Source organism: Phycodurus eques, chromosome 1, assembly GCF_024500275.1.
Source record: "Phycodurus eques isolate BA_2022a chromosome 1, UOR_Pequ_1.1, whole genome shotgun sequence".
Classification (NCBI taxonomy): domain Eukaryota; kingdom Metazoa; phylum Chordata; class Actinopteri; order Syngnathiformes; family Syngnathidae; genus Phycodurus; species Phycodurus eques.
This window is the reverse complement of record NC_084525.1, coordinates 33,457,733-33,484,049: the sequence shown is the minus strand read 5'-3', so window position 1 is coordinate 33,484,049 and position 26,317 is coordinate 33,457,733. Positions and strand designations below refer to the sequence as shown.

General features: G+C 40.7%; 1 protein-coding gene across 1 annotated transcript; it reads right to left on the bottom strand.

The window, feature by feature from the left end:
• Window positions 1–7,713: 7,713 nt before the first annotated feature.
• LOC133409320 (cadherin-like protein 26) lies at window positions 7,714–21,750 on the bottom strand. Its single transcript, XM_061689165.1, has 18 exons — window positions 21,724–21,750; window positions 19,475–19,534; window positions 19,283–19,375; window positions 19,025–19,183; window positions 18,808–18,955; window positions 18,533–18,702; window positions 18,286–18,414; window positions 18,012–18,197; window positions 17,653–17,924; window positions 17,134–17,276; window positions 16,827–17,048; window positions 16,502–16,723; window positions 14,679–14,803; window positions 13,845–13,925; window positions 13,044–13,112; window positions 9,387–9,422; window positions 9,074–9,145; window positions 7,714–8,974 (listed from the first exon to the last, which is right to left on the bottom strand). The coding sequence occupies exons 1-18, from the start codon at window positions 21,748–21,750 to the stop codon at window positions 8,756–8,758; spliced, it is 2,433 nt and encodes an 810-aa protein (XP_061545149.1). The 3' UTR covers window positions 7,714–8,755.
• Window positions 21,751–26,317: the final 4,567 nt, after the last annotated feature.

The window sequence follows — 26,317 nt, the reverse complement described above, 5'->3', positions numbered from 1 at the left end:
TCTGCACCATGGCGGGTGTGAGCTTTAGTTCTCTTGCTGGTGGTTGAGGTCCCTATGGCCGTAGGAAAAATTGTCGGCACCGCAGCTGGTTTCAGTCTCTGCCTAACTACACCTGTGTATCCAATGCTTTCTACCAAGTCTTTCTCAAAACACGCCGGTTCGAAGTGAGCAGCACAGAGTTTGGAATGCTTGCTAGGCACCCATAGCTAGCCACATTTCTTCCCCTGTCAATTGACTTTCCCTCTCCCCTGGTTATGTATTCCTTTTTCACTTGGAAAGCTAAAAACTATCTCTTGCCACTGCCTGAACCATTTGTACATCCAAATGCCACACAATTAACCATCGTGAAATCGCTAATACATATTACAACAAATATACAAGGACGGGAACAACTGCATGGAACAATAGCACATAACCCCGAATGTGTTGCGTCACAGCGCGGCAAGAGCCGAAGACCGGAAGGCGCTAGATGCAAAAAGCAAAAGGTGCATTCTGAATCATATTTAACTGCTGTGTATCTGCTATACCTGTATACTCACTTTGAAATGGAAGCTGTGGTTTGTACAGGGGTTCTAGAGTTATAAAGTTAATTTTTAACATCTTTGTCCTCTGACCTTTAATGACCCCTGAGCCAAGACAGATGAGTAGGAAGATTCCTCCAACCCAATAATGTGCTTCTTGGCCAGGAGCTGTCGGATGCTTGTGGCAGTGTAAATTGGCAGATTGTCATGGTGAAGCAGCCATAAGTTATCCTACCACAATTCTCACCTCTTCTTCCGCACTAAATAAAGCAAATGTTGCAGGATCTCTGTGCTCTATCATGCTGCTTGATCATCTGGCCTACGTTGAAGGGGACAACTCATAGTTTGCAGTTTGAAATGTGTCTTTTTGTGACACTAGTTCTGGACGTTTTATGACATAACCCAAATGTTCATCTGTTGTCAGCTGTCAGCTCTTGAATAAATGTGTACAAACACAGTTGAAGATTTTTGTTTTGTGAGTTTATACAATTTAGGATCCATTGGATGACTCATTTTAGAATTCCTGGATAGAAGGTAAGTTTACAATACAGCTAAATTGCCCACTAAATAAACCAAAGCAGGGGGCACGGTGGCCGACTGGTAAGAGCGTCAGCCTCACAGTTCTGAGGACCCGGGTTCAATCCCCGGCCCCGACTGTGTGGAGTTTGCATGTTCGCCCCGTGCCTGCGTGGGTTTTCTCCGGGCACTCCGGTTTCCTCCCACATCCCAAAAACATGCATAAATTGGAGACTCTAATTTGCCCGTAGGTCTGCATGTGAGTGCGAATGATTGTCTGTTTGTATGTGCCCTGCGATTGGCTGGCAACCAGGTCAGGGTGTACCCCGCCTCCTGCCCGATGACAGCTGGGATAGGCTCCAGCACGCCCGCGACCCTAGTGAGGATAAGCGGCTCAGAAAATGGATGGATGGATAAACCAAAGCAAACTAACAAGGAAGTCTACTCAGTATGAATTGCAAATAAAATAGATTTGTATTAACGAATTAGTGAAAAAGATAATCTACAAATGTAGTGAGAGGAGAGATGCCACCGGGTCCTCAGATAAATGAGAGTGATGTTTGCACATTCCCACCAACAGTTCATGCTGCAGCAGAAATTAGCATCAATGAACATTCCGTGCACACACATTATGTGTGGTTCTTAGTCCTTGTCTGTACTTTTCAGACATGTAAAGACTCCTCAGACTGGAAGCAAAACTGCGGTCAGAATCCTGTAATGAATTAATAACATTGTTTATTTGACCACTTGAGGGCAGTCGATGATAAATTGTGTTTGTAAATATATAACATTGCTAGAGTAGTTCTTACAATGTAAAATTGTTTTAGCACAAGACTTTTGTGACAAGTTTTGTTTTAGTGACACTACTTTGCACTTTTTAAGGTCTGTTACCGTCCCTCTCCCCAGCCACTTCCGAGGCGTTCCCAGGCAAGCCGAGAGACGTAGTCCCTCCAGCGTGTCCTGGGTTGTCCCCGGGGTCTCCTCCCGGTGGGAGGTGCCCCGAACACCTCACCAGGGAGGCGTCCAAAAGACATCCTAATCAGATGCCCGAGCCACCTCATCTGGCTCCCTTCAATGGGGAGGAGCAGCGGCTCTACTCTGAGCCCCTCTCGGAAGACTGAGTTTCTCACCCTATCTCTAAGGGAGAGCCCGGACACCGTGAGGAGGAAACTAATTTCAGCCACTTGTATCCGGGATGTTGTTCTTTCGGTCACGACCCACAGCTCGTGACCATAGGTGAGGGTAGGAACGTAGATCGACCGGTAAATGGAGAGCTTCACCTTTCGGCTTAGCTCCTTCTTCACCACAACAGACCAATACAAAGTCTGCATCACTGCAGACGCTGCACCGATCCGCCTGTCGATCTCCCGTTCCATTCTTCACTCACTTGTGAACAAGACCCCAAGATATTTTAACTACTCCACTTGTGGCAGGATCTCATCCCGACCTGGAGAGGGCACTCCACCGTTTTCCGACTGAGGATCATGGTCTCAGATTTGGAGGTGCTAATTCTCATCCCAGCCTCTTCAACCTCTGCCCCGAACCGCTCCAGTGAGAGTTGGAGATCACGGCTTGATGACGCCAACAGAACAACATAATCTGCAAAAAGCAGAGATGCAATACTGATGCCACCAAACCGGACTCCCTCTACGCCTCGACTGCACCGGGAAATTCTGTCCATAAAAGTTATGAATAGAATCGGTGACAAAGGGCAGCCTTGGCGGAGTTCAACCCTCACCGGAAACGAGTCCGACTTACTCCTGGCAACGCGGATAAAACTCTTAACACCGGTCGAACAGGGACCGAACAGCCCATATCAGGGGGTTTGGTACCCCATACTCCCAGAGCACCCCCCACGGGACTCCCCGAGGCACACAGTCGAATGCCTCCTCCAAGTCCACAAAACACATGTTGACTGGTTGGGTGAACTTCAGTGCACCCTCGAGGACCCTGCCGAGGGTGAAGAGCTGGTCCACTGTTCCACGGCCAGGACGAAAACCACACTGCTCCTCCTGAATCTGAGATTCGACTTCCCGACACAACCACGTCTCCAGCACCCCTGACTAGACCTTACCAGGGTGGCAGAGGAGTGTGATCCCCCTGTAGTTGGAACACACCCCCTCCTGTCCCCCTTCTTAAAAGGGGGGACCACCACCCCAGTCTGCCAATCCAGAGACAACATGCAGAGCCTTTAGGAACTCCGGGGCCTTTCCACAAGGAGCCTTTTAACCACCTCGGTGACCTCAACCCCAGAAATAGGAGAGCCCGCCTCATAGACCCCAGACTCTGCTTCCTCATGGGAAGGTGTGTCGGTGGCATTTAGGAGGTATTCGAAGTAACCTCCCCACCGCCTCACAACGTCCCGAGTCGAGGTCAGCAGCGTCCCATCCTCACTATACATATGGTGCACTCCTTCCCCCTCCTGAGACGCCACATAGTGGACCTTTACTGCATCCTCTTGTTTGTTTCTAGGGGTTTCTCCCTTAAGTCTCCTCTTCTGGAGGTAAAATGCATGCTCATTTGGGTTAAGGTCCGGTGATTGACTTGACCAGTGGAAGACCTTCCACTTTTTCCCCCTGATGAAGTCCTTTTTTGTGTTCACAGTGTGTTTTGGGTCATTGTCTTGTTGCATGATGAAGCTTCTCCCAATTAGTTTGGATGCATTTTTCTTTAAACTGCCCAACCTTTCTTCAGTCTCATCTTTTGTTTTATTGGAGTGGATTTCTCAAGATTCAAGAAAATTCTTTAAATATTTATTTCATCCATCCATTTTCTGAGCCGCTTATCCTCACAAGGGTCGCAGGAGTGCTGGAGCCTATCCCAGCTATCTTTGGGCAGGAGGCGGTTACACCCTGAACTGGTTGCCAGTCAATCGCAGGGCACACATAAACAAACAACCATTCGCACTCACATTCACACCTATGGGCAATTAAGAGTCTTCAATTAACCTAGCATGCATGTTTTGGGGATGTGGGAGGAAACCGGAGTACCCGGAGAAAACCCACAGAGGCACTGGGAGAACATGCAAACTCCACACAGACGGGGCCGAAGATTGAACCCCGGTCCTCAGAACTGTGAGGCAGACGCTCTAACCAGTCGTTCACTGTGGCGCCATATTTTTTCATGATGGTTTTAATATCTCTGTTTTTGTTGTTGTTGTTAAATACGTGATTTTGAGCATGTTATATGTATGTTGTGATTTTACAACACTGGGTGAGTCTGGTAGCAAAAAAGTAGTTGCTAGAAAGCAACGTGGTTGAACAGAGTTAGTACACCTGTTCAACCACACTATCTCAGTCGTTTAGTTTTACTTCCCCTCTCAAGAAAGATTTTTTTTCCACGCTCAATTGAGTTGTAGAGATTATAGGTCGCATGTAAAACACACTGCAGAAGTGGTGAAGAAATGGTTAGTGGACAAAAACATGTATGTTTGGTAGTGGCACAGCCAGAGTTCAAATTTAAATTCAATTGAGAATCTGTATATCAGAGTGATGGCTAGGAGATCCTCTAACCCGAAAGAGTTGGAGCTCATTGCTAAAGATGAATGGACGAAAATAGCAGTGGAGACATGCAAAACACTAGTCAACAATTATAGGAAATGTTTGATTGCCGTAATCGCCGATAAAGGCTTTTCTATTGGTTTGGAAAAGGCCCTTCATAGCTTTCATCAATAGTGAAGGAATCAATGATCCAGCTTCTTTTTTTGTCGTTTCAAAATATCTGCAGCATTCCTGTGCCTTCTAAACACTGCAAAGATTCCATATTTAAATCTGCACAAAATTATTCAGTGATAATCTTTTTTCAAGAAGTTGATCCATCCTACTACTTTTTCTGTCATGTTTTTAGTATTATTGTTCAACTGTATTTTCTTCTTCTTCGTTTAAAAAAAAAAAAAATTAAGTCCTCCAGTCCTTAAAGGCTGCCTCTCAAAGATCATTCTTACCAGCATTATTAAAATACTGAGGTTGACAGTCTCCATGATAGAGCCACTGTGTTGTTGTAGAAATTAATCCCTCTGAGAATAGGCCCTTATTTCAACAAAGCTACATGAGAGTGCAGTGGCATGTCAGGCAGGTTTGGGCTGAACAAAACACCTGTGTGTGGGAGGATGGGTTTGGGATTATGCAAACTGCAAAGGTGAGACGGCAGATTAGACATTTGGTTCATTTACATATGCATAGATCATTTTACATTTGAGACTATGTGGGTCTCGAGATGCACATGTTCAACAATGAGAAACAATGAGCCTCAACCCGGGAACAATGAGTCCCTGCAATTTATCATCACGGAATACAGATACAGTAATCCTACGCTATATCACAGTTCTTGGTTCGCGGTCCCACTGTGTTGCAGATTTTTATTACAGGTGTTACTGTATTTTTTTATACTGTTTGTACAATATTTTGTGTTATCCATTGCTGTTGTTCTCTCTCAGTATATTATATACACCCCCCATTCCAACGAAGTTGGGACGTTGTGTTAAACATAAATAAAAACAGAATACAATGATTTGCAAATCATGTTCAACCTATATTTAATTGAATACACTACAAAGACAAGCTATATAATGTTCAAACTGATTAACTTTATTGTTTTTAGTAAATAATCATAAATTTAGAATTTTATTCTTGAACATGTTCCAAAAAAGCTGGGACAGGGTCATGTTTACCACTGTGTTACATCACCTTTTCATTTAACAACATTCAATAAACATTTGGGAACTGAGGACACTCATTGTTGAAGTTTTGTAGGTGGAATTCTTTCTCATTCTTGCTTGATGTACAGCTTCAGCTGTTCAACAGTCTGGGGTCTCCTTTGTCATATTTTACCCTTCATAATGCGCCACACATTTTCAATGAGAGACAGGTCTGGACTGCAGGCTGGCCAGTCTAGTACCCGCACTCTTTTACTACGAAGCCACGCTGTTGTAACACGTGCAGAATGTGGTTTGGCATTGTGCTGCTGAAATAAGCAGGGGCGTCCATGAAAAAGACGTCGCTTGGATGGCATATGTTTCTCCAAAACCTGTACGTACCTTTCAGCATTAAGGGATGTGTAAGTTACCCATGTCATTAGCACTAACACAGCCCCATACCATCACAGATGCTGGCTTTTCAACTTTGCGTCTGTAACAGTCCGGATGGTTCTTTTCCTCTTTGGCCCGGAGGACACGACGTCCACAATTTCCAAAAACAATTTGAAATGTGGATTCGTCGGACCACAGAACACTTTTCCACTTTGCATCAGTCCATCTTAGATGAGCTCGGGCCCAGAGAAGCTGGCAGGCGTTTCTGGGTGTTGTTGATAAATGGCTTTTGCTTTGCATAGTAGAGTTTCAAGTTCCACTTACAGTTGTAACTGACAAACTGTATTTACTGACATTGTTTTTTTTTTTAAGTGTTCCTGAGACCATGTGGTGATATCCTTTACACAATGATGTCGGTTTTTGTTGCAGTGCCGCCTGAGGGATCGAAGGTCACGGGCATTCAATGTTGGTTTTCGCCTTGCTTATTTGATTTCTCCAGATTCTCTGAACTTTTTGATAATATTATGGACCGTAGATGATGAAATCCCTAAATTCCTTGCAATTGTACGATGAAGAACATTGTACTTAAACTGTTCGACTATTTTCTCACGCACTTGTTCACAAAGAGGTGAACCTCGCCCCATCTTTGCTTGTGAATGCAATTCAGGGAAGCTCCTTTTATACCCAATCCAGCCACCTGTTTCCAATTAGCCTGTTCACCTGTGTGATGTTCCAAACAGGTGTTTGATGAGCATTCCTCAACTTTCTCAGTCTTTTTTGCCACCTGTCCCAGCTTTTTTGGAACGTGTTGCAGCCATAAAATTCTAAGTTAATGATTATTTGCTAAAAACAATAAGGTTTATCAGTTTGAACATGAAATATCTTGTCTTTGTTGTGTATTCAATTAAATATAGGTTGAACATGATTTGCAAATCATTGTATTCTGTTTTTATTTACATTTAGCACAACAGTCCCAACTTCATTGGAATTGGGGTTGTATGTTTAGGCCTGTTATAATAGCAATTTTTTAGGACAATATATTTTCCCCAAAACTATTAACTTTTTTTGTTTTGTTTGGCATTTAGAAATTTGGGCACATATCTGACGAAATTAGTCGCACTCTAGTCCTGTCTTGTCCCCCCGAAAAAAATCATACGCCGGATTTCCAGCACCACGCCACAGTACTAAGCTATGCGTCCAAAGACCCAGATTGATTGTACATTATGCGTCCCTGTTAATTTTTGTGCGTCTGAGACGCAGGACGCACATCAAATGAGATCCTTGCATATGTATTATATTGTTAAATTTTGAATACTTCCAGGATATTTTGTGGCCATAGCTGCTCATGATATCACTAATTACGTAAAAAAAAAAAAAAATCTGCGACCTAAAACAACATGCACTACTCACAAAAAGATAGGGATATGTAGCTTTCAGGATTCACCTAAAACTAACTGTTGTAACTAATAATTATTATGGCAGAGTTTTCCATTAAAAGGATTACTTTTTAAGGTTGGTTTGAATGTTGCCCAACATAATATGTAAAAAAAAAAAAAAAAAATTCATCAGGGCAGTTCATTAACCGTTCAATGATTAGTTAATAAGTCATTGTTTATTTACCTTCCAAAGAATCTCACGTGCTTTGTCACAACGAAAAAGTCCAGGAAATGTGTCAATATAAAGTTAAGTAAATGTAATAAACATTCTTGATTATTTTTTATCAAAAATACAAGTTGTTGGCGACATTATCCATATAGTTTAAACAAGGATTCGTCAGAAAAATCTCTTCAAATGTCTTGTTACAACACATAGCCAAAAGGCATTACATAGACATCATTCTGACATGTATCTTTTACACCTACACCATTGACAGACAACTGCTGATGTTATTTTTTGAAACCACTCAGGATTTGGGTCAGTTGCACTGAATTAATTTTGTTATTGGAGTGAGATGAGATAACCCCAACTCTACTTTTTCTCCTTCTCGCATGGCTGTGCTCATGATGGAAGCTGTGCATCTTCTAAGACCTCACCCTATTCTGCAATTCATATCATAATCCTTTGGCTGGGCTTGTTGCATGCCAGTGTCAAAAGGAATTAGCACAAATAAAAAATGCGCTTTTTATATTGTGATAAACTGTAGCATGCTGAGTAACTGTAAACACACAACATAACCAATAGGTGTGGCAAGTGCTTTCCACAATTATAAAATGGGCCTTTATTAAAAAATTACACGTTTTAAAATAATACTGCGCTAAGAAATCAAACTCCCAAGCTAGAAATAATGCAAAGTGACAGGTACCCCGATTAAAATAAAAAGGCAAACAATTCAACCTGTTTTCAGGAGAATCCAATATAAATCTGTACAAATAAATCTGGGAAAAAAAAAATAATTCTTTGGTAAGTAGTTTTACAATTTTGTAAATGCTTTTTTTAAATGAATATTTTTTTCTGCCTCAAAGCAAAGTGTGAGCAAATAACCTTAACAAACAAACCCAATAACTTTATGGAGAAGTTATGGCAAATGCAGTGTTTTCATAGCAAAATATAGCTACTATACTTCCTGAAATAATTACTTACCATTTTTGTAAATTACTTGTTATGAAAGAAATTACAAAATATGCTTTGAGATTAGACCAAGCTGACGGTAATTGCTTTGAACAAATGCAGTAATTGGCCAGTGTTGTCCTTTTTAAATTTGTATGCCTTTTTCCTTCATTATCTGGTTGCAGATGCTCCCAAAGGGCTTAAACTTTGGTCCCAAATCATTCAAAAACTGAAAATCCTCTCCACAGATGCTGAAAGACAGTTCATCCAATGACTGACATCTGCTTTCCTCTCCCTCGTAGATGTACTCATATGGTTGGTATTCTGGGTGAGCCAAAGGGTTTCCGTCAATCATGTTGAGTCTCTGTGGGTGCACAGATTGAAATAAAGGTTTGCCATATTTACTGTGGTCCTCATTTATTTTGTGTATCTGTAGCGATGCGATGCAAAACATCTCTCTTACTCTGTTGAGGTGATCTGAAATGTTGTGGTTGGACACCAAGCTGCTTGCCCGCTGATACTTCAATGAGCCTCCCTAGTCATAGAAGTAGATTTAGAATTTTAGTATGCAGCATATCATATGTAGTAGCTGTGTAAAAGAAGCAGACTTTTCATAGTTTTAAAAACAAAAAGAGGAGGAAATCAGATATTGCTTACGATTTCTAAACACTCCTAAAGTCACAATCCAATCATGATTTTATTTTTTGTTGTTGTTGTTGCCCCTTTTTTTTTTTAATATACCCAAGACACTTGAAATTATTGTTAGTCACACTTACCTGGTGCAGGTTTTTGTTTACAGACAATGGAGAGTGCTGAAATAAAGGGAATTCAAGGTAATTCAGTTGTTCAGTCTTCACTGACCTGGTTTTACCTTGTCTGGAAATGTGTGTCTGATGTGTTACAAGTCCCCTTCTCTAAATTGGATTTTCTATAGTTCTGTCACAAAGTGGGGGTATATTCTATCTCTGACTGTCATCTGACATTGATTCCTATTCCAGGGCACCCAATTGTTAGCTAGGTATCACGTCACATGCATACATGTATTCCTATGGTCTACACACTCCTGTTTAAATGCCAAATTGAAAAGAATTGACGTGTAAAGCATTTTAAATTTTTTTCCACCATTAATGTGGTCCCTAACCTGTGTATTGCAATTTTTATAAAATTTTAAATGAAAAAAAATATTTTCGAATGGAGAAGTCCAAATAAACGACTGAAATAATGTGTTTATACAAGTGTACACACCCTCATACCCCCACCCTGTTATACATAGGATGTGGATGTGTTCAGAATTAACCAATCACATTAAAACCCATGGTAAATGGGGGTCAGCACATACCTGATGCCATTTAAAGTACTTATGATTATCCCCAAATTGGTTTTTAGATATTCTAGTATCCTTGTGCTAACACTGCCTGCTATTTTAGAAGCGTTATTTCCTTCAAAGTGTTTGGGTTGCTCATTCGCTATCTTGCCTACGGCTAACTGAAACAGGATGCAGAGACACAAATTTTGCCCACATTAGCCATGCTGGTGAAACAAAAATCGCCTTTTGTCAAAAGCCCTTTGTGATGGAAGGTAAGGTGAGCGCTCTCATTCTGCTGTATGTGAACGGTGTTAGTGGTTTAGTTTCCCCCGCGCTTCGTAAAATGCTTAAATTCGTCACCGAGTGCAGACGGGAAAGCCACGGTCCAGCGGCTGCTGGCTAAGCAGACAAGCTCACGTGTTTTCCCAGCTGTGGGGAGCGGCGCATCGGCGAAGATAAGACCTGATGCCACTTGGCACCTTATTAAAGCATATTAGTGCAACATACACGTTTGAAGCGTCGATGGTCAATGTGCCCTTCACATTAGTTCTAGCAGCTAGGTAGCTGCCTTATTCAACAATGCAACAGGCGCTAATCCCTCTGGGTCGTAGCTAGTCATTTGGGACCCCACAGCAAACATAGTCATGTCTTCCCAATATCATTAACTGTACTGTACTGTGTTGTACTTTAAGTTCCATTTTGACAAAAATTTGTTTTGTAATTGAGACAACTTTGTCCTGCGTATGGAATCGGTGACAATGATCTGACATCTTAAGTTACCTTACTAATGTTTATCACCAAAGATTTAGAATATTTATGTATATCTTCAACTAAAAAGTTTGAATTTGAAAAGAATTAGCCTATTTCCTGACCAATATAAAGTCCGCAGGATCATTCTTGAGGATTATTAAATAACAAGTGAATCTTCTCAAAACCTTGACTGCAATTAATAAGAACAATCAACATTGACCATAGTTTACCATTTCAACCACTTTTATACTCACTTCTTGGTGATGAAAAGCATTCTTGGGTGACTCTCCACTTTATCTCTATACTTGGCTGACACTGATATCAGTGCTACTGCTACTGGCAAGAGCGACATTATGAAGTATTACACATTTACAAGGGATGAAGTTAAATCAGTAAGTGAATTTGATGGATTTTCTTTTTACAATTCAAAAGTAAAATAAAGATTTGTTATTCATATATATTCATCATAACATGGCATGGCATGGGATACAGAAAAGAGTTGTTTATTTGTTGGCTGTATCGAGTCTTATGTTGGTCATACAGTAGAATAATTAATTTCTTGTGTTTAGTGAATAATACTGAAGATAAACCTCTCACAAAAAAATGCATGCTAAATGCTAAAAATATTTGTTTAAATAAAAAATGAAAAAAAAACCCTCACAATTACCCCTCCTTGAGCTGTCACCTTATCGTGGTGGAGGGGTTTGTGTGTCCCAATGATCCTAGGAGCTAGGTTGTCTGTGGCTTTATGCCCCTGGCAGGGTCACCCATGGCTAACAGGTCCTATCTCCGGGCGGGAGGCGGTGTACACCCTGAACCGGTCGCCAGCCAATCGCAGGGCACATGGAAACAAACAACCATTCACACTCACATTCACACCTACATCCAATTTTATTTTTAACAATGCTGCCAACGAAGTCAATTCTCTGTCGCCTGCCACCGTGGGAGACCCAGATTCAAGACCCCAACTGGACCATCCGCCACCCTCCCCCGGACTCACGGCTGTGGTGTCCTTGAGCAAAACACTAATACCCCAAAATGCTCCCTGGGCGTTTCAGCTGCCCCCTGCTTCAGTGTGTTCCACAAATATGTGAATGTGTTCACTGTCATGGCTTAAATGCAGAGAACAAATTTCATGTGCATGCGTGCATGCATGCATGTTCATGACAATAAAAGGTGATTCTTTTTCTTCTTCTAAAAAATCTTATCAGCTTCCCAGTGACGAGGACTGGCTAAGTGTGGCTAAAGGTTTAGCCACATAAACACGTGATGTTGTGATGTTGTACACACAAGCGTGGCTAGGAGATTTTTATCCTGTTTAGCCACGTTGGCTAAAAATTTTCATGATCCAGTGCCAACCCTGCCTTCAGAAGGCCCCAAGTTCATCTGAAGAAAAACAGCCCCAAAGCATGATGCTACCACCACCATGCTTCTCTGAAGGTATGGTATTTGTTTGGGTGATGAGCACAGTGTTTTCACCAAACCCTCCTTTTAGAATTACGGCATTAAAGTTCAACCTTGGTTTCAGAGGACCATCACAAAAGCTCTTACACGTGAGAAAATGTGTTTTGGTTTGATGAAACCAAGGCTGAACATTTTTATGGCCACAGTTTGAAAAAGTATGCTTGGCACAAACGCAAAACCATCACTAAAAGAAAGCTACACTTACGGTGAAGCATGTTTTTCTTCAGCTGGACCTGGGCTCTTAGACAAGTTGGAACAGTTTGAAATGGCAGTCAGTGATAGCACAAAACGTTCAATCTTAAAAAAAGATGACAAGAAAAGCCCATTAGAGCCACTTAACCTTTGTTTGGTGTTAATCACAGGCACTTTAAGTGCTGACTCCCATTTAACTCGAGTTTGAATGCGACCAGTTAATTTTAAACTCAGCCACATCGAAGTTATGAGAGTGTGTTAACACTTGTGCAACCAAGTTTACTTTCCCGTCACGAAAAGATTTACTTTTTAAAAAAAAATTTTTTATTGAGTTGAACAGGTTATAGACCACATTAATGGTGGAAAAGGTTTGGGCTAACAATTATTATTTTATATTACAAATGTGGCTTCTGGGGTGTGTAGACTTTTCATTTCAACAGTCTATTAAAATACCCCCAAATGAGATTGTAATCAAACCTTTTCTTCCAAATGCTTACCCAATAGAGCAAAAATGCTCAGAGAAGTTGTTGGCTGTTAATACTTACTACATTGTGCCACTTGTTGCCACGAAAAGACTCACAATGATATTGCTGGCCCAATGACGTCATGTCAGAGTTAATTTGTTTGGAAAATGGATTAAAATTAGGACAATATTATTTGTACATTAAGTGTAATTTTCTTCTACCGCTACTCTAAATCTGTTTTATGTACTTTCTTGTACAATGACAGCAAATAGTCTGAGTTTATAAGTGTCTAAGTCTTCAGTCATTACAGGAGCCATATTAGATATCTGGGTGAAGAGTGCAATTTATCAATGCAACTAAGTATTGACCAATGACACATGTATTTTATATAGGAGAGTGATTGCATGTGGCCAATATTTGAGAATGAGTGGTTGGAGTGAGGGTGGCACGGTGGCCGACTGGTTAGACCGTCAGCCTCACATTTCTGAGGACCCAGGTTCAATCCCCAGCCCCGCCTGTGTGGAGTTTGCTTGTTCTCCCCGTGCCTGCGTGGGTTTTCTCCGGGCACTCCAGGTTTCCTCCCACATCCCAAAAACATGCATTAATTGGAGACTCTAAATTGCCCGTAGGCATGACTGTGAGTGCAAATGTTTGTTTGTTTCTATGTGCCCTGCGATTGGCTGGCAACCAGTTCAGGGTGCACCCCGCCTCCTGCCCGATGACAGCTGGGATAGGCTCCAGCACGCCCGCGACCCTACTGAGGAGAAGCGGCTCAGAAAATGGATGGATGGTTGTAATGATTTTATTCAGCTTTGTATGCCTTTTTTGTTAAACAGATTAATTTAAATTTTCATGCAGAAATGTTTTGTATGTGAGGAAAATTCAGATTACATTTTTATGATTGCCAACATAATATAACTGAGGGAGCTGAGATCATAATTCACCACAGTATGAAACAGAATTGTGTAGCCACCAAGCCTACCTCAAGATATGGAAATGGTGGCTGAGATACTACACTAGAGAGAGGAGTATTGCAATAGACTGAGTTGAGAGAATACCTGCATAGTTCCCTGCTTTCGTCCGTTTGTCACAGCCATAGCTAAATCCTTTTTACACGTCAGCAGCAACATCGGCTCAGTCTAGCAGAAGTGCATCATAAAATGAATTACTAATTGCCACACACAGGTATGCGTTCGCAGAAAATAAAATGTAATAGCTGTCGGCAAAAGTTGAATCGAGCTAACTGGACTCTTCTTGGCTGTTGAAGAATTTTTACCTTTCAACCAAAAGGCTTCTTTAGTTCTAAATCTCGGGTGTTCCCCTATTTATGTCTCTGGTAGGTGTGTCTCTTAGGGGTGGTCACATTGGTGTTGTTGTTGTTGCCAGATGTGGCTGATGAATGACCACTTTTCCTCATTATTAGTCGTTTACCAGGTGCCAAACAGCCTGTTAGTGTCCTCCTTATCAATGGTGTGAGATAATCTTTTGGATATTGTTGTAAGCGGACATCAGGCGATGACATGAAACTCCTCCTCTGTTTCAAGAAGACCTTTCTAATTCGACATATTTGGTTTCTGTCACTGCTCTCAAACCTGCGGTCGTCTCTGTTCAGAATTTGGACATTGTTGTCCTCAAAGAAATGTCCCTTTTTATTTTAGATGCAAATGAAACATTGACTCTGAAGGTGAAGATGCTGCCATCTTATATTGGGCCATGCATGAAGTGAAGAAGCCTTATGGACTAAAGGTGTAAGGAGAGCCCAGTCATTTGCCCGATTCAGATTTTGCAGATTACAATGACCTGGATGACTGAGAAGCTAACACTACTGTAATAGATAATTTCCTTTGTAACCGTATGCTGCAATTTGTGTATACACAGCAAAGCCAACACACCTTGCATTCGGCTCCACCTCCTTCCTGGTTGTACTTGATTAAGGTCTGGTGACCCTCATCTTGTTGTACCACGGACAAGTGCTGAAACTGTTTTCCACACTCACATATCAAGATGAATAAGATTACTGCAAACCCAAAAGACAAACAGTCTGTATTTAATGGATTACAAGAACATGGTATTCAGCAATGACCCTCAAGTCAACCCTGGATGGGTGTGGTTAATGGCTTACAAATGAGACCGTATGCAGTTCTATAATCAGAAATTTTCTTAATGAGGGAGTACTAACACTGCTGAGTGGCATATTGAAAATTCCATCATTTCCACAACTTCCATCCATCCATCCATTTTCTGAGCCGCTTCTCCTCACTAGGGTCGCGGGCGTGCTGGAGCCTATCCCAGCTATCATCGGCAGGAGGCGGGGTATACCCTGAACTTGTTGCCAGCCAATCGCAGGGCACATAGAGACAAACAACCATTCAGACTTACATTCACACCTACGAGCAATTTAGAGTCGTCAATCAACCTACCACGCTTGTTTTTGGGATGTGGGAGAAAACCGGAGTGCCCGGAGAAAACCCACACAGGCACGGGGAGAACATGCAAACTCCACACAGGCGGGGCCGGATATTGAAACCCGGACCTCAGAACTGTGAGGCAGACGCTCTAACCAGTCGTGCACCATGATGCTGTCTCAAATATGTAAAGTATAAATACTGTTTACATATTTTAAACATTCTGGTACCCACATACACATACTCGAAAAATCCTAGGGGGCAAATCCTACTTTGCGGTTTTTCACCTTTCGCGGGGGGTTCTGGTCCCCATTAACCGTGAAAAATGAGGGATCACTGTATATATATAGATATATATATCTATATATATATAGATATATATACCTTTTCCAAACCTTTCCTACAAAAAGGCACGGAATTGTCTTGCTAGTTTTAAGTATTTCTGCAACCCTGAACAGGATAAGCATCTTAGAAAATGGATGAATGGATTTTTTAATTTAACACGAATGGCTGGTTTTATCCCCATCCCTCACAGACTGATTGGTTGAAGGGGAGAGAGGTTCGTCTTATAAAGTGTACAGTATGTCTGTGGGGGGGGGGGGTACACAAACAATACAGTGGTACCTTGACTTTCGAGCCAGACACTTATCAATGCAATTTCGGCACATTTATTGAAAATGAAAACACTCACAAGTAGCATGGCGCAGGCGCTAAACCTGAACTAACTGCATTGTAAATGCTCACTCACTAGACCATGCCCCTTAAAGGCACATATTACACAAATACTACAGTGTCTGTTAATGTAACTTTAGTCTTAATTACCTTCATAAAACAGTCTTTTCTTTAAGTTAAATTCAAAAGTCTTTATATTTTGGGGGATGGGCTGGAACGCTATTTCAATTTATCTCATTGGGGGTAACTAATTATTTCCAGTCAGTGAACCTAATAATTGTATCTTCTTTTTTTTCGATCTCAGACCCCTGCTGGGTTTATATTCCATTAGCATATATTTCATGTATTCAGGACCTAAACCATTTAGTGATTTATAGACAAGTACCAGAACTTTCAAATCTATTCTAAAGCTGACTGGCAGCCAGTGTTAAGACTTTAGAATTGGAGTCATATGCTCTGACCTCTTTGTTCTGGTTAGAACCCAAACTGTAGCATTCTGAATGACCTGCAGCTGTGTAATGCTCTTGACAACTGTAGTGTCCTCAACTACCAGTATAAATGATTTTTTTTTTTTCTATTAATGTATTTATTTCTACTTTACTTTTTAGCACAGAGTAGCAGAATATGACAATACTCACACAAAAATAAGAGCAGTGATGCAAAGATAAGTCCAATGGCAGCTGGTCCCAGACTTGTTGAGAGCGGGTGTTTATAGCGACACACGTCTCCTCCTTCACAGTCACACACAGTTACAACTACAATATCCTCTCCAATTATGCCCTGTTGGTCTTCAATCATGAGGGGCACTGAGTAATTGCCGTAAGCAAGTGTCTTCAGACTAACTAGCCCAACTTCCTCACCTGTTGCAGCATGTAAAGAGAAGTATGTGGTGGTTTGTCCATTGGAACAATATCACTTCTTTAAAAAACAAACAAACAAACGACACAAAAAACATATGTTTACCTGTGGTAGGGTCCAATTTCCATCGCTGCACTCGGGTTGCATCGTCACTCTTTAGTGTGATGGTGAAGGGTCCGCTGTAAGGATGCAAGTCCAGATCCTTTGCAGCAAGCATGACCTTGTTTCCACACATTGTGACACTATTATTGCTCAGCTTTGGCTTGTTGTCATTGATATCCAGAAGGTGAACCAATATGCTGCCTGTGCTCGTGGCTGGAGGCACACCTTGGTAACCACAGCAAAGAAAGTGGCACTTGTTTCATTGTTTTTACTACAGACCAAATAATAGTAGCTTGTATTTCCTTCATACCATCATCTATTGCAGCAATCAGTATTTTGTAAACATCATCATGAACAAAGGGTGACTCTCTGTCCATCTTCTTAGTGGTTCTGATTTGTCCTGTTCTTTTATCAATGGTCACCCAATCGGCGGGATCATCTAACAAGACAAACCTAGAAAAAAACAGTATTCACCTGAATTGCATACAATATATTGAAACAATATATCAGTAATGACAATGAGCATTAAAAAGCCCAAACCCCCGATCCTGCTTTGTAGAGGGAAACGCTAAAAATGTGTCTGCGCTAAATCTAGGTTTAAATAATGCAAATTATCACTGTAAAACAGATTTGTTCTTAAGTGCAATGGTGTCTTTCTTGGCTTGTGTTGTACCCCCTCAAGCTTATACCTTTTCATTTTTGCATTAATTGGATGTCCTTATTAAGTTTACAGATTTGCCCTTGTTTATTGAGATTTTGTTACCCACCAAGATATGTTTTTCAAAAATAATTTATGATCTCATAAGGCATGCTGAATGTAAAAACAAACCTAATTTTGGATCTGTCCGAATCAACATCATGAACTTTTGGAGTGTATAGCAACTTTCCTGGCTCGTCCTCTTCCTTCTCGTAGATGTCAGCCGAATCCTTCTCAAACTGAGGTGGGTCATTAACATCTATCACTTTCATTGTGACATTAATTGAATCAGTTAGGGGTGCACCTTTGTTCAAGGGTGCTGCATCTTTGCACACAAATAGGGGCTCCTCATTCTCTACCCCAATTTGCAGGTTTGTTAGAGCTGATTTCTCAAAGTCTTTCCCCTAGAGGACACACAATTACAAAGTCAGATCTGGTGCAGGCGCTGTTGAATGAAGAAATGTGAGGTGTTGGGGGAAAAAAAGATTTACCTTGATGACACTCAGAATACCCTCATTAGTGTCAGGGTCAGTTTCGATTTTGTAGTTGTTTTCTTCATTTCCTTTGATGATGAAGTATTTGGCTCGCCAGCCAGGGGTTTTTGGAGTATCTTTGTCCTCTACTACAAGTCTTAAAACATTTTCCCTTGTGACCATTTCTGGAATTTCACCATGATACTGAAGCGGAGGAACATTTTCATCTTTAGCATCATGCACTCGCACGACTAGTGACTTAATTAGCAATCTTGTTGACAAACATCCTTACCGTCCTCGCTTCGAACATTGGTGGATGACTGTTGGTGTCAATAATATTGAGAGTAACAACAGCCGTGGATGAAAGGGAGGGTTTTCCATGATCTTTCGCTTGAAGAATTATTTCATACTTCTTAACTTTCTGAAATATGCATATTATAACGAATAATAAGACCTTATTATTGATGTCGCTTGGACGAGTCACTCTTTGTGAGCGTCTTCACATGCAACCATAGGTGGAGAAAGTCGGTGACACTTACATTGTAGTCAAAACACCCTTTAAAAGTAAGCTGAGCCATTCGGGAATCAATCTGGTGTATGTCAAATTCAGGAACTTGTGGGGACTGGGATATCACACTCAGGGTAACTGTCGAGTTTGGGGTGTTCTGTTGATCAGGGTCAGTGACCTCTACCCTAACTGGTAAGTAGCCTTGGTGTGGGATTTAAAGGGTCACACACATATAAACAGTAGATGAATAAAATCCATATTATACAATTCATCTGTTATGTTCAACGACTGAAGGCAGAAACTCACCCTCCACTGTGTTCTCCATGACATCAACGCTCACTTGTGGATGGAGAAATTTTGGCGCATTGTCATTGATGTCTTTTATGTCTACATCAAATGCTAATTCTTTGTCTATTGCTCTGCCCGTTTGTCTGTCCAAAATGTCAAACTTGATCTGTGGATAAATAATTGTGGTGCTTGTAAGAAGATAGTTAAGTACATTTCTGATGCAATTTGAGCTCACGTGGAAGAAGCTGTGCTTCTCTCTGTCGATGGCTTTATGGGCATAGACCTTTCCGCTTCGTTTGTCAAGAGAGAAGACGCCCAGTGGCTCCTCATCCACGCCCATTCCTCTCATTACGTAATTGTGATTATTGTGTTGATATGTCTTATCATTAAAAATCTTTTAACAAAAAAAGCAAAAGAAAAGAAATATAGTTGAACTGTTGCTGCAGGATTTGACTATACTGACGTAGTTTTGTTCACAAAATATTGTTTTCACCTGAGATATGTGTTTGGGGTAAGGCCCTGGGTCTTCCTCAACTAATTCAATTGTCGTCAAAACCCACCTTCTTTTGGAACGCAGCAAAATTTCCTGTTGAACACACATTGAAGATGAATACCAAATATTTTTCAGTTTATATTTCATGCAAAACGTTGTTTTTTACAGGAGGATTCTAAAATGAAAAGTTACCCGCTTGGCAAGCTGGATGTTGTGTCCTCTCCGAGAGGCCGCTGTCGATGTGACTAAAGCCTACAGAAACAATAGAAACAAGACAACTCATCCCACTGACCTCAGCCAAAGCTCAAACATTTTTTACCTTCGAAATATTTCCTACACCTGAATTTTTATACCCTTTGTTCTCTTTATCCGAAAGACATAGATAAAGAAGTGTCTTTAGCGGTTGTAACAATAAAGTGTTAAAATTAAAAATAAAATAGTGGTATGAAAATGTATTTCCCTCTTCCTAATTTCAAATTATTTATCACACTGTAATCATCAAACCCATGTTAATATCTCACAAATACAACCCAAGTGAATCTTAAAGGCAGTTTGTAAATGGGGATTTTATTTATCTTGGGGGGAATCTAAACCTATCTGGGCCTATGTGAAAAATGTATTGCCTGCCTGAACCTAATAACTGTTTTGTTTTGTTTTTTTATTTTTAGTAAATGCGGCCCACTCTTCTTTACAGAATTGTTATATTTGAGGGTTTTACATGAACTGCCTGTTTAAGGTCATACCGCAGCATCTCAATTAGACTTGAGTCTGGACTTTGGCCACTCCAAACTTAGTGTACTTGACACATGCAAATTGTGTTGAATTAATTCATAGCTAAGGGATTCATTCAGTAGTAATAGCTGTTTATAATTTATTGAATCATCAATAACTACTTAGCCATTGTTTTTGTCACAGAAAAAAGAAAATTCCATTTTTAATGTCTCGTAGAGTTGAAGATGAAATGAAACAATAAATCGGGAGAAATTCTATACCAGGGGGAACCTCTAAAGATAAGTGACCCTGAGTTTGTGCAATAGGGAATTCGAACAAAACTTTCTGGAAAAATACACCTCTGAAGTCACAAAACACTTCAGAGGTTGAACCGCTGTCACACAAGACTGCTGTAAATCTTGAGCAACTTTACTTGTGCGACTTCATCTCAGTGAACAGATTAAAACTCCTCACTTGTCCTACCCACTCACCACTAACCCTAACCCAAAGGTAAATATAAGACTGTCAGTATAATCAATGAACGATCTGGTTAAGGTTAGAGCAAGTAAATCGTAACGTATGCTACGACAAGCATAAATACGGTCCTAAGTGGTTAAGGTTATGACAGCTAAGTCTGAGGCCGTCAATATCAGTAAGAAGCAATCTGGTTATGGTTAGGGCAAATAATGTACGACAGGAATAAATACGGTCCCCAGTGGTTAAGATTAGGACAGGTAAGTCCAAAGCGGTAAGTATAATTAATAAGCTATCTGGTTAAGGTTAGGGCAAGTAAACCTAGCCAAGTATGCTAGTGGTGTTGACAAAGGAGACATTTGATGAAGACCATAGAACACAATTTTTAATATGTTGCAATATAGGAAAGAGATACGACTGTCCTACAGTAAGTTATCATTCATGCTAAAAATGGAATGAACGCTGCTAAGAGAGCTTTGAGTTTTTTTTTTTTTTTTTTTTTTTAATGTACCTAAGACTTGCCTCTAAAACACAAGCAGTAATTTCCCTCTACATGTTTTGTATCAGTCATCAGCGATCAAGGTGAGAACTCTTTATTGTTTTTACATTTTTCTGATCACAGCAATAAATTCTATGGAAGTTATTGCTAAAAAGTGAAATGTGTTTTGTATGCAAAATAACTAATCCTACTAATCCTTCCTCTCCACTTCCCCATATACATCTGTCACTTGTCATTAAAGGTTGAGCAAACATTTTATTGTTTTTATTTATTAACAGAACAGTTATTTTGACTATTATTTTGTAGTTGAAAGGGGTCGTATATATAATTCCTCCATGATGAAGGTTGAAGTTACTCTATTCTAAATTGTTTAAGTGAAACATTAAGTTTAGGAATCATATTTTATATTTTAATTAATTAGTTTTAATTGAAATGTACCTTGTAAAGCACACATGTACCGTACGTAGCCCACATGCAGGAAATCAGATTTATATGATTACCTTAATTTAAATTCAATTAGATTTTTGAGCATCAAAACAAACTTCACAAGATTACCTCTTCAATAAAATAGTTCAGAATAGTTCTATGTGATATAAATTGTAAATTGTCTATTTGTCAATTTTGGTCAAGGATTGCACACAATAATGTGGCATTGCAAGAACGGCATTCTGAACAAATACACAACAATGAAACAAAATGTGACTTTTGAGAGGTAAATGTTACACTATAAAACCGGAGAGTTTAAATTGATGCCTACCAGCAGAAGCATGAAGATGGTCCTCATCCTGATCCACCCTGCTTGATGTCCTCTGTGGTTGTTTTGTTATCAGCGTTGATACACATTAACACACTATGCCTGCAGGCAGCAAGTTGCTTCACTTGACTGCATTAACAAAGGAGTGTTTTTACACATGCGCAGTATTTACTTTGTATGTACATTTAAGAGTTGTTTTTTTTGGGCGTATATGTGTATGCTTTTCAAATCTGAGAAAATGTTTTAATGCGGTAATGTTGATGTTAACTGAGCTCTACTTGTATTCTGAGAAACATTCTTGGCTCAGCTGTACCCCATTCAGGTCAGCTCAGGTGACTTTTTTTTTTTTTTTGTCCAGCCTATATCATGTTCAGCCCTGCAAGCACACCAATATTGAATTGTAATTTCATGCTGGAGAATAAAATCTGAACTAAGTGCACATAAATAACCTTTTATTTTCCGGACTGTGCCTACTGCTCACATTCAGTTTAGTGGAAACACAAATATACTATACTTGATTGTCAAGACTGGCTTGTCTGTCCTTTGTAAGTGGCCAAAGAGGCTTGAAGAATATTTAAGAGAATTGGTACAGCCAAAGTTGCATGTAGTCCTTGCATTCATCTGTATGTATAGTAAAGGGTACTATGTAATCAGTCAGAGTGCAGTACTCCAATTAATTTGTCTGGCCCCGTTCTCAGCAAGCACTCCCATACCACCGCCCCCAATAACTGATTACCAACCATGCTCTCTTTGATACATACACAAACCAGCCACACCTTTATACTTTTATAATATATAAATAACTTTAATACTTTAATAAAATTGGATCCCAATTCTGAAGATGATAATGCTCAGTTTTGATTGACATGGTCAGCAATAATTCAAACTTGTGTAGCTGTTAGTTAGTTAGTTAGTTTGGAAGCAGACATTTTGGTTAATGGAGGATGATGAAATATGGTACAAATTGATGGCGGGTGCCTTTTTAATTTTGAGGTGTGCTGTTTTACCCTCGTCATGGTGACTAAGACAACAAAAAATATCCTCAAACTGTATTTTGTCCAAATGTGCATGATGCATATTGGATAATTAGTTTTTCCTTGGCTCATGTGCTAGCCCTTCACAAAGTTGTGAAGAAATAATCACGATAATCATACTACCTCAGTCAAAGCACGGCTCCAAAGACCCTTATGATGTTTAAAAATTCTGGAAGACGTTTTACATTTTGAGACACCGGGGACCCCCTCTTACCTCAGGCGTGGAGTAGGGGCTCAAAGGCGAGCGCCTGGTGGCTGGGCCTGCAACCATGAGGCCTGGCCAGGCACGGCCCGAAAAGGTTCCCATGGGCTCACCACCTGTGGGAGGGGCCATAGGGGTCGGGTGCAGTGTGAGCTGGGTGGTGGCCGAAGGTAGAGGCGTTGGCTTTCCAATCCCCGGCTACAGAAGCTGGCTCTAGGGACGTGGAATGCCACCTCTCTGGTAGGGAAGGAGCCCGAGCTGGTGTGTGAAGTCAGGAAGTTCTGACTAGATATAGTCAGGCTTGCCTCCACACACAGCTTGGGCTCTGGTATGAGTCCCCTTGAGAGGGATTGGCCTCTCTTTCACTTTCACTGTTCAATGTTCACGAATTCAATGCTCATGACAGTGAGAACCTAGAATGGCATGAATGCGCCCCCGATCAGAACCCGAGCAGTGTTCTGTTATTAGACTTCTGCGCTCATCAGGGATAGTCCATAATGAACACCACGTTCAAGCATAAGGGTGTCCATTTGGACACTTGGCACCAGGACACCCTAGGTCGCAGATCGATGATCAACTTTGTGGTCGTGTCATCGGACTTGCGGCCGCATGTCTCTGACACTCTGGTGAAGAGAGGGGCGGAGCTGTCAACTGACTGGAAAGACTATGTCTCCCGGCAAGCGTGGGAATGCCTCGGGATCACCCTGGAAGAGCTGGATAAAGTGGCTGAGGAGAGAGAAGTCTGGGCTTCCCTGCTAAGGGTACTGCCCCCACAACCCGACCTCGGATAAGGGGAAGTAAATGAATGGATGTATTCAAACAGACTTCTGTAAATGCTTTTGTGCCTTGCTATTATTTAACCGTATGAAATGGATACAGCGGAGCTCCTACAATGGGAAATCTGAACACAAATGTGCAGTACTATGGAAAAGTCATAGGCAACATAAGAGTTGTCATTTTCTTTCATAACCAGGAGCAATTACAAGTAGAATTCATAAAGGTGATTCAGTCTTGCCCAGTCTCCACATTTGTGGAGTGTCACATTTGAGTTTGTTTGTCCGTCTGCTTGTTAGTTTTAGCAAATTACTCACTCATAGAAGATGATGAACAGATGCATGGTGCCATTATCATTGGGAGGTGGGTGGAGGTGTATTGTTCCATCAATGCCACAGTGACTCAAATGGTGAAAATACATTTCTTTATCAGCACCTTTATCCAGATCCTTAAAAACATGTTGTAGGTTATTCTTTCCATGTGCCATACATCCACCACATTTAATGGAAATTGTTTTTGTTATTTTGCAAACTAACCGTATTTGTCCTTTTGTTCACTCGTTTACTATGTCAAAATGATTGCTGTGAAAAGGGCCATTAAAACAACAAAGCTAGTGGCTGCCTCACACCTTTTGCACAGTACTATACAGGATATGACACTTGCCATTCCCAGCCCTACCCACGACCCTGTGTTTACTTACACCACACTTGAACGAACTCCAGTTAGTTAAGCTTGTTCTCATGTAAAACGGTTGCACTCACAAACCAAAGAGATGCAAGCTTTTATATTGTAAGTTACTTGTTGAACATTTTTAAACTATTGTCTGTTTGACAGGTTTGTCTTTAGATCTGTCAACACCTTTGCTCGATTCCAAATATTTTTAAATTTTTCCCCGAATTAAGCATCCAACTAAACAGGGTACATGGTCATTCCTCAGCTTTTGTTGATCCAAAAATACAGTATATTGAATCCCCAGCTCAGTTTTCTTTTTGAATATTGACTGTCACCTGCAGGCAATAAGCTCAATACCTGCCCCTTTCTGTCGAACCAAACTGCACCACTCCTGCTGCATGGCTCCCCTTACATGTTATATTTTCTCTCAAATGTTTGTCAGTGAATAAAAATAAGTTAAAATCACTACAAGGAAAGACCATAGATTTCACTTAATTAGTCCAAGCCCAAGATAATTTTATTTAAAATAGAAGCTTTTGCTGCAGTTTGATAAGTCCGGAATTCAAGTAGTTCTTGGATATCAATGACAATGTGTCATTGATTCCTTCAGGCCAGGGAGGGAAAGTACCATCTAGATTATTAACAGGCTCTTGGCTCTTTATATGGTATGAAGGTTATAGTGTAGTCTGCCTTTCGCCCGAAGTCAGCTGGGATAGGCTGCAACGACCCTAACCAGGATAAGCGGTGTTGCAAAAATGTCCAACTAAAAAGCTCAGTTGTATGTCACCACTGGTTACCTCTATGAAGTGAAAAGTACCCTTTCAAAAGGTAGCCGTGGCCCCGATAATGCTGATGGTGACAACCGATAATGAAACTATAGCTTAACAAACATGCATAACCTGTATAACGAGAAAAACAAAGTATAGAAAATGTTTGTAATAGCCAGGATTGAGCCATTGCTGCATGATTGTGTGGTACTGTATGAGCCTTTTTACCTGTATAGCGCTCAACATCAGTACCTTTTTGAAGCTGGTATGACTAACATGAGTGACTGGCAAATCATAACACCCCCTGTATAGTGCACACCCTTCTTTGACAGACTTGTAGGACAAGCATTTAAGGCATCTACTACTGTATTTTGTAAATTGTACGTCAGGAAGCTTTGAACCATCTGGAGTTTTCTGTGTCCAAAAGGGAAGCAGGACAAGCTCTAACAAAACGGGGAACAAACATCAAGGAGATCATATATAATAATAATTAAATGACCAATTTTGTGATAGCTTTTTAAACTTGTCATTTTTATTCATATGAGAGCAAAATGTTCAAATCGGAAACAGCATGCAGTTTGATTGTTGCAAAATGATCCAAATTAGCTTGTTGAATAACCATTGTATTGTACAAATCTTTAAATCCACAACCATACGCATATAGTCCATACCTACTGTGTATGACATCAAGTCTACCTTCAATAAAGGCACACCATTTACCATATAATACTAGTTCAGACAAGAATTTGGTCACATTTTCTGTTTTCCTTACACGTTTCTCCATTATACTGATGGGTGGCAATGTATCGACAAGAAGCCCAGTTGGTCTTGTGTTTTTTTAACCTCTCCAGTTCCATTTGTCCCACACCCACTCAAACTTACACTTTGATATCACATGCGTCTTTGTCCTTCAAAAAGTCATTTCACTCAGGGGCGAGGGACAACATGCCCGACCAAGTACTTAGCCAATAATAACAGGTGTCGGTTGTGTTGAGTCATGCACAATGCTGTTGCACAACAGAAAGAAATATAGGAACAAAAGGCATGCATTCACAACTTCGGTGCATTTGTAAAAGTGCAAATAGCTTGCACAAGCACACAACAACAGGTTTTGTCAATACGCAATCAAAAATGTTGCACCTAACAGA

Bases quoted from the DNA above. Each gene is read 5' to 3' on its own strand.
- LOC133409320 (XM_061689165.1), bottom strand. From the start codon at position 21,750: ATGAGGACCATCTTCATGCTTCTGCTG. The intron at 17,049-17,133 runs GTATGAAGGAAA...GTGGTTACCAAG, and splicing joins GATTGCTGCAATAGATGATG to GTGTGCCTCCAGCCACGAGC. The intron at 16,724-16,826 runs GTAAACATATGT...ATGCTGCAACAG, and splicing joins GAAATTGGACCCTACCACAG to GTGAGGAAGTTGGGCTAGTT.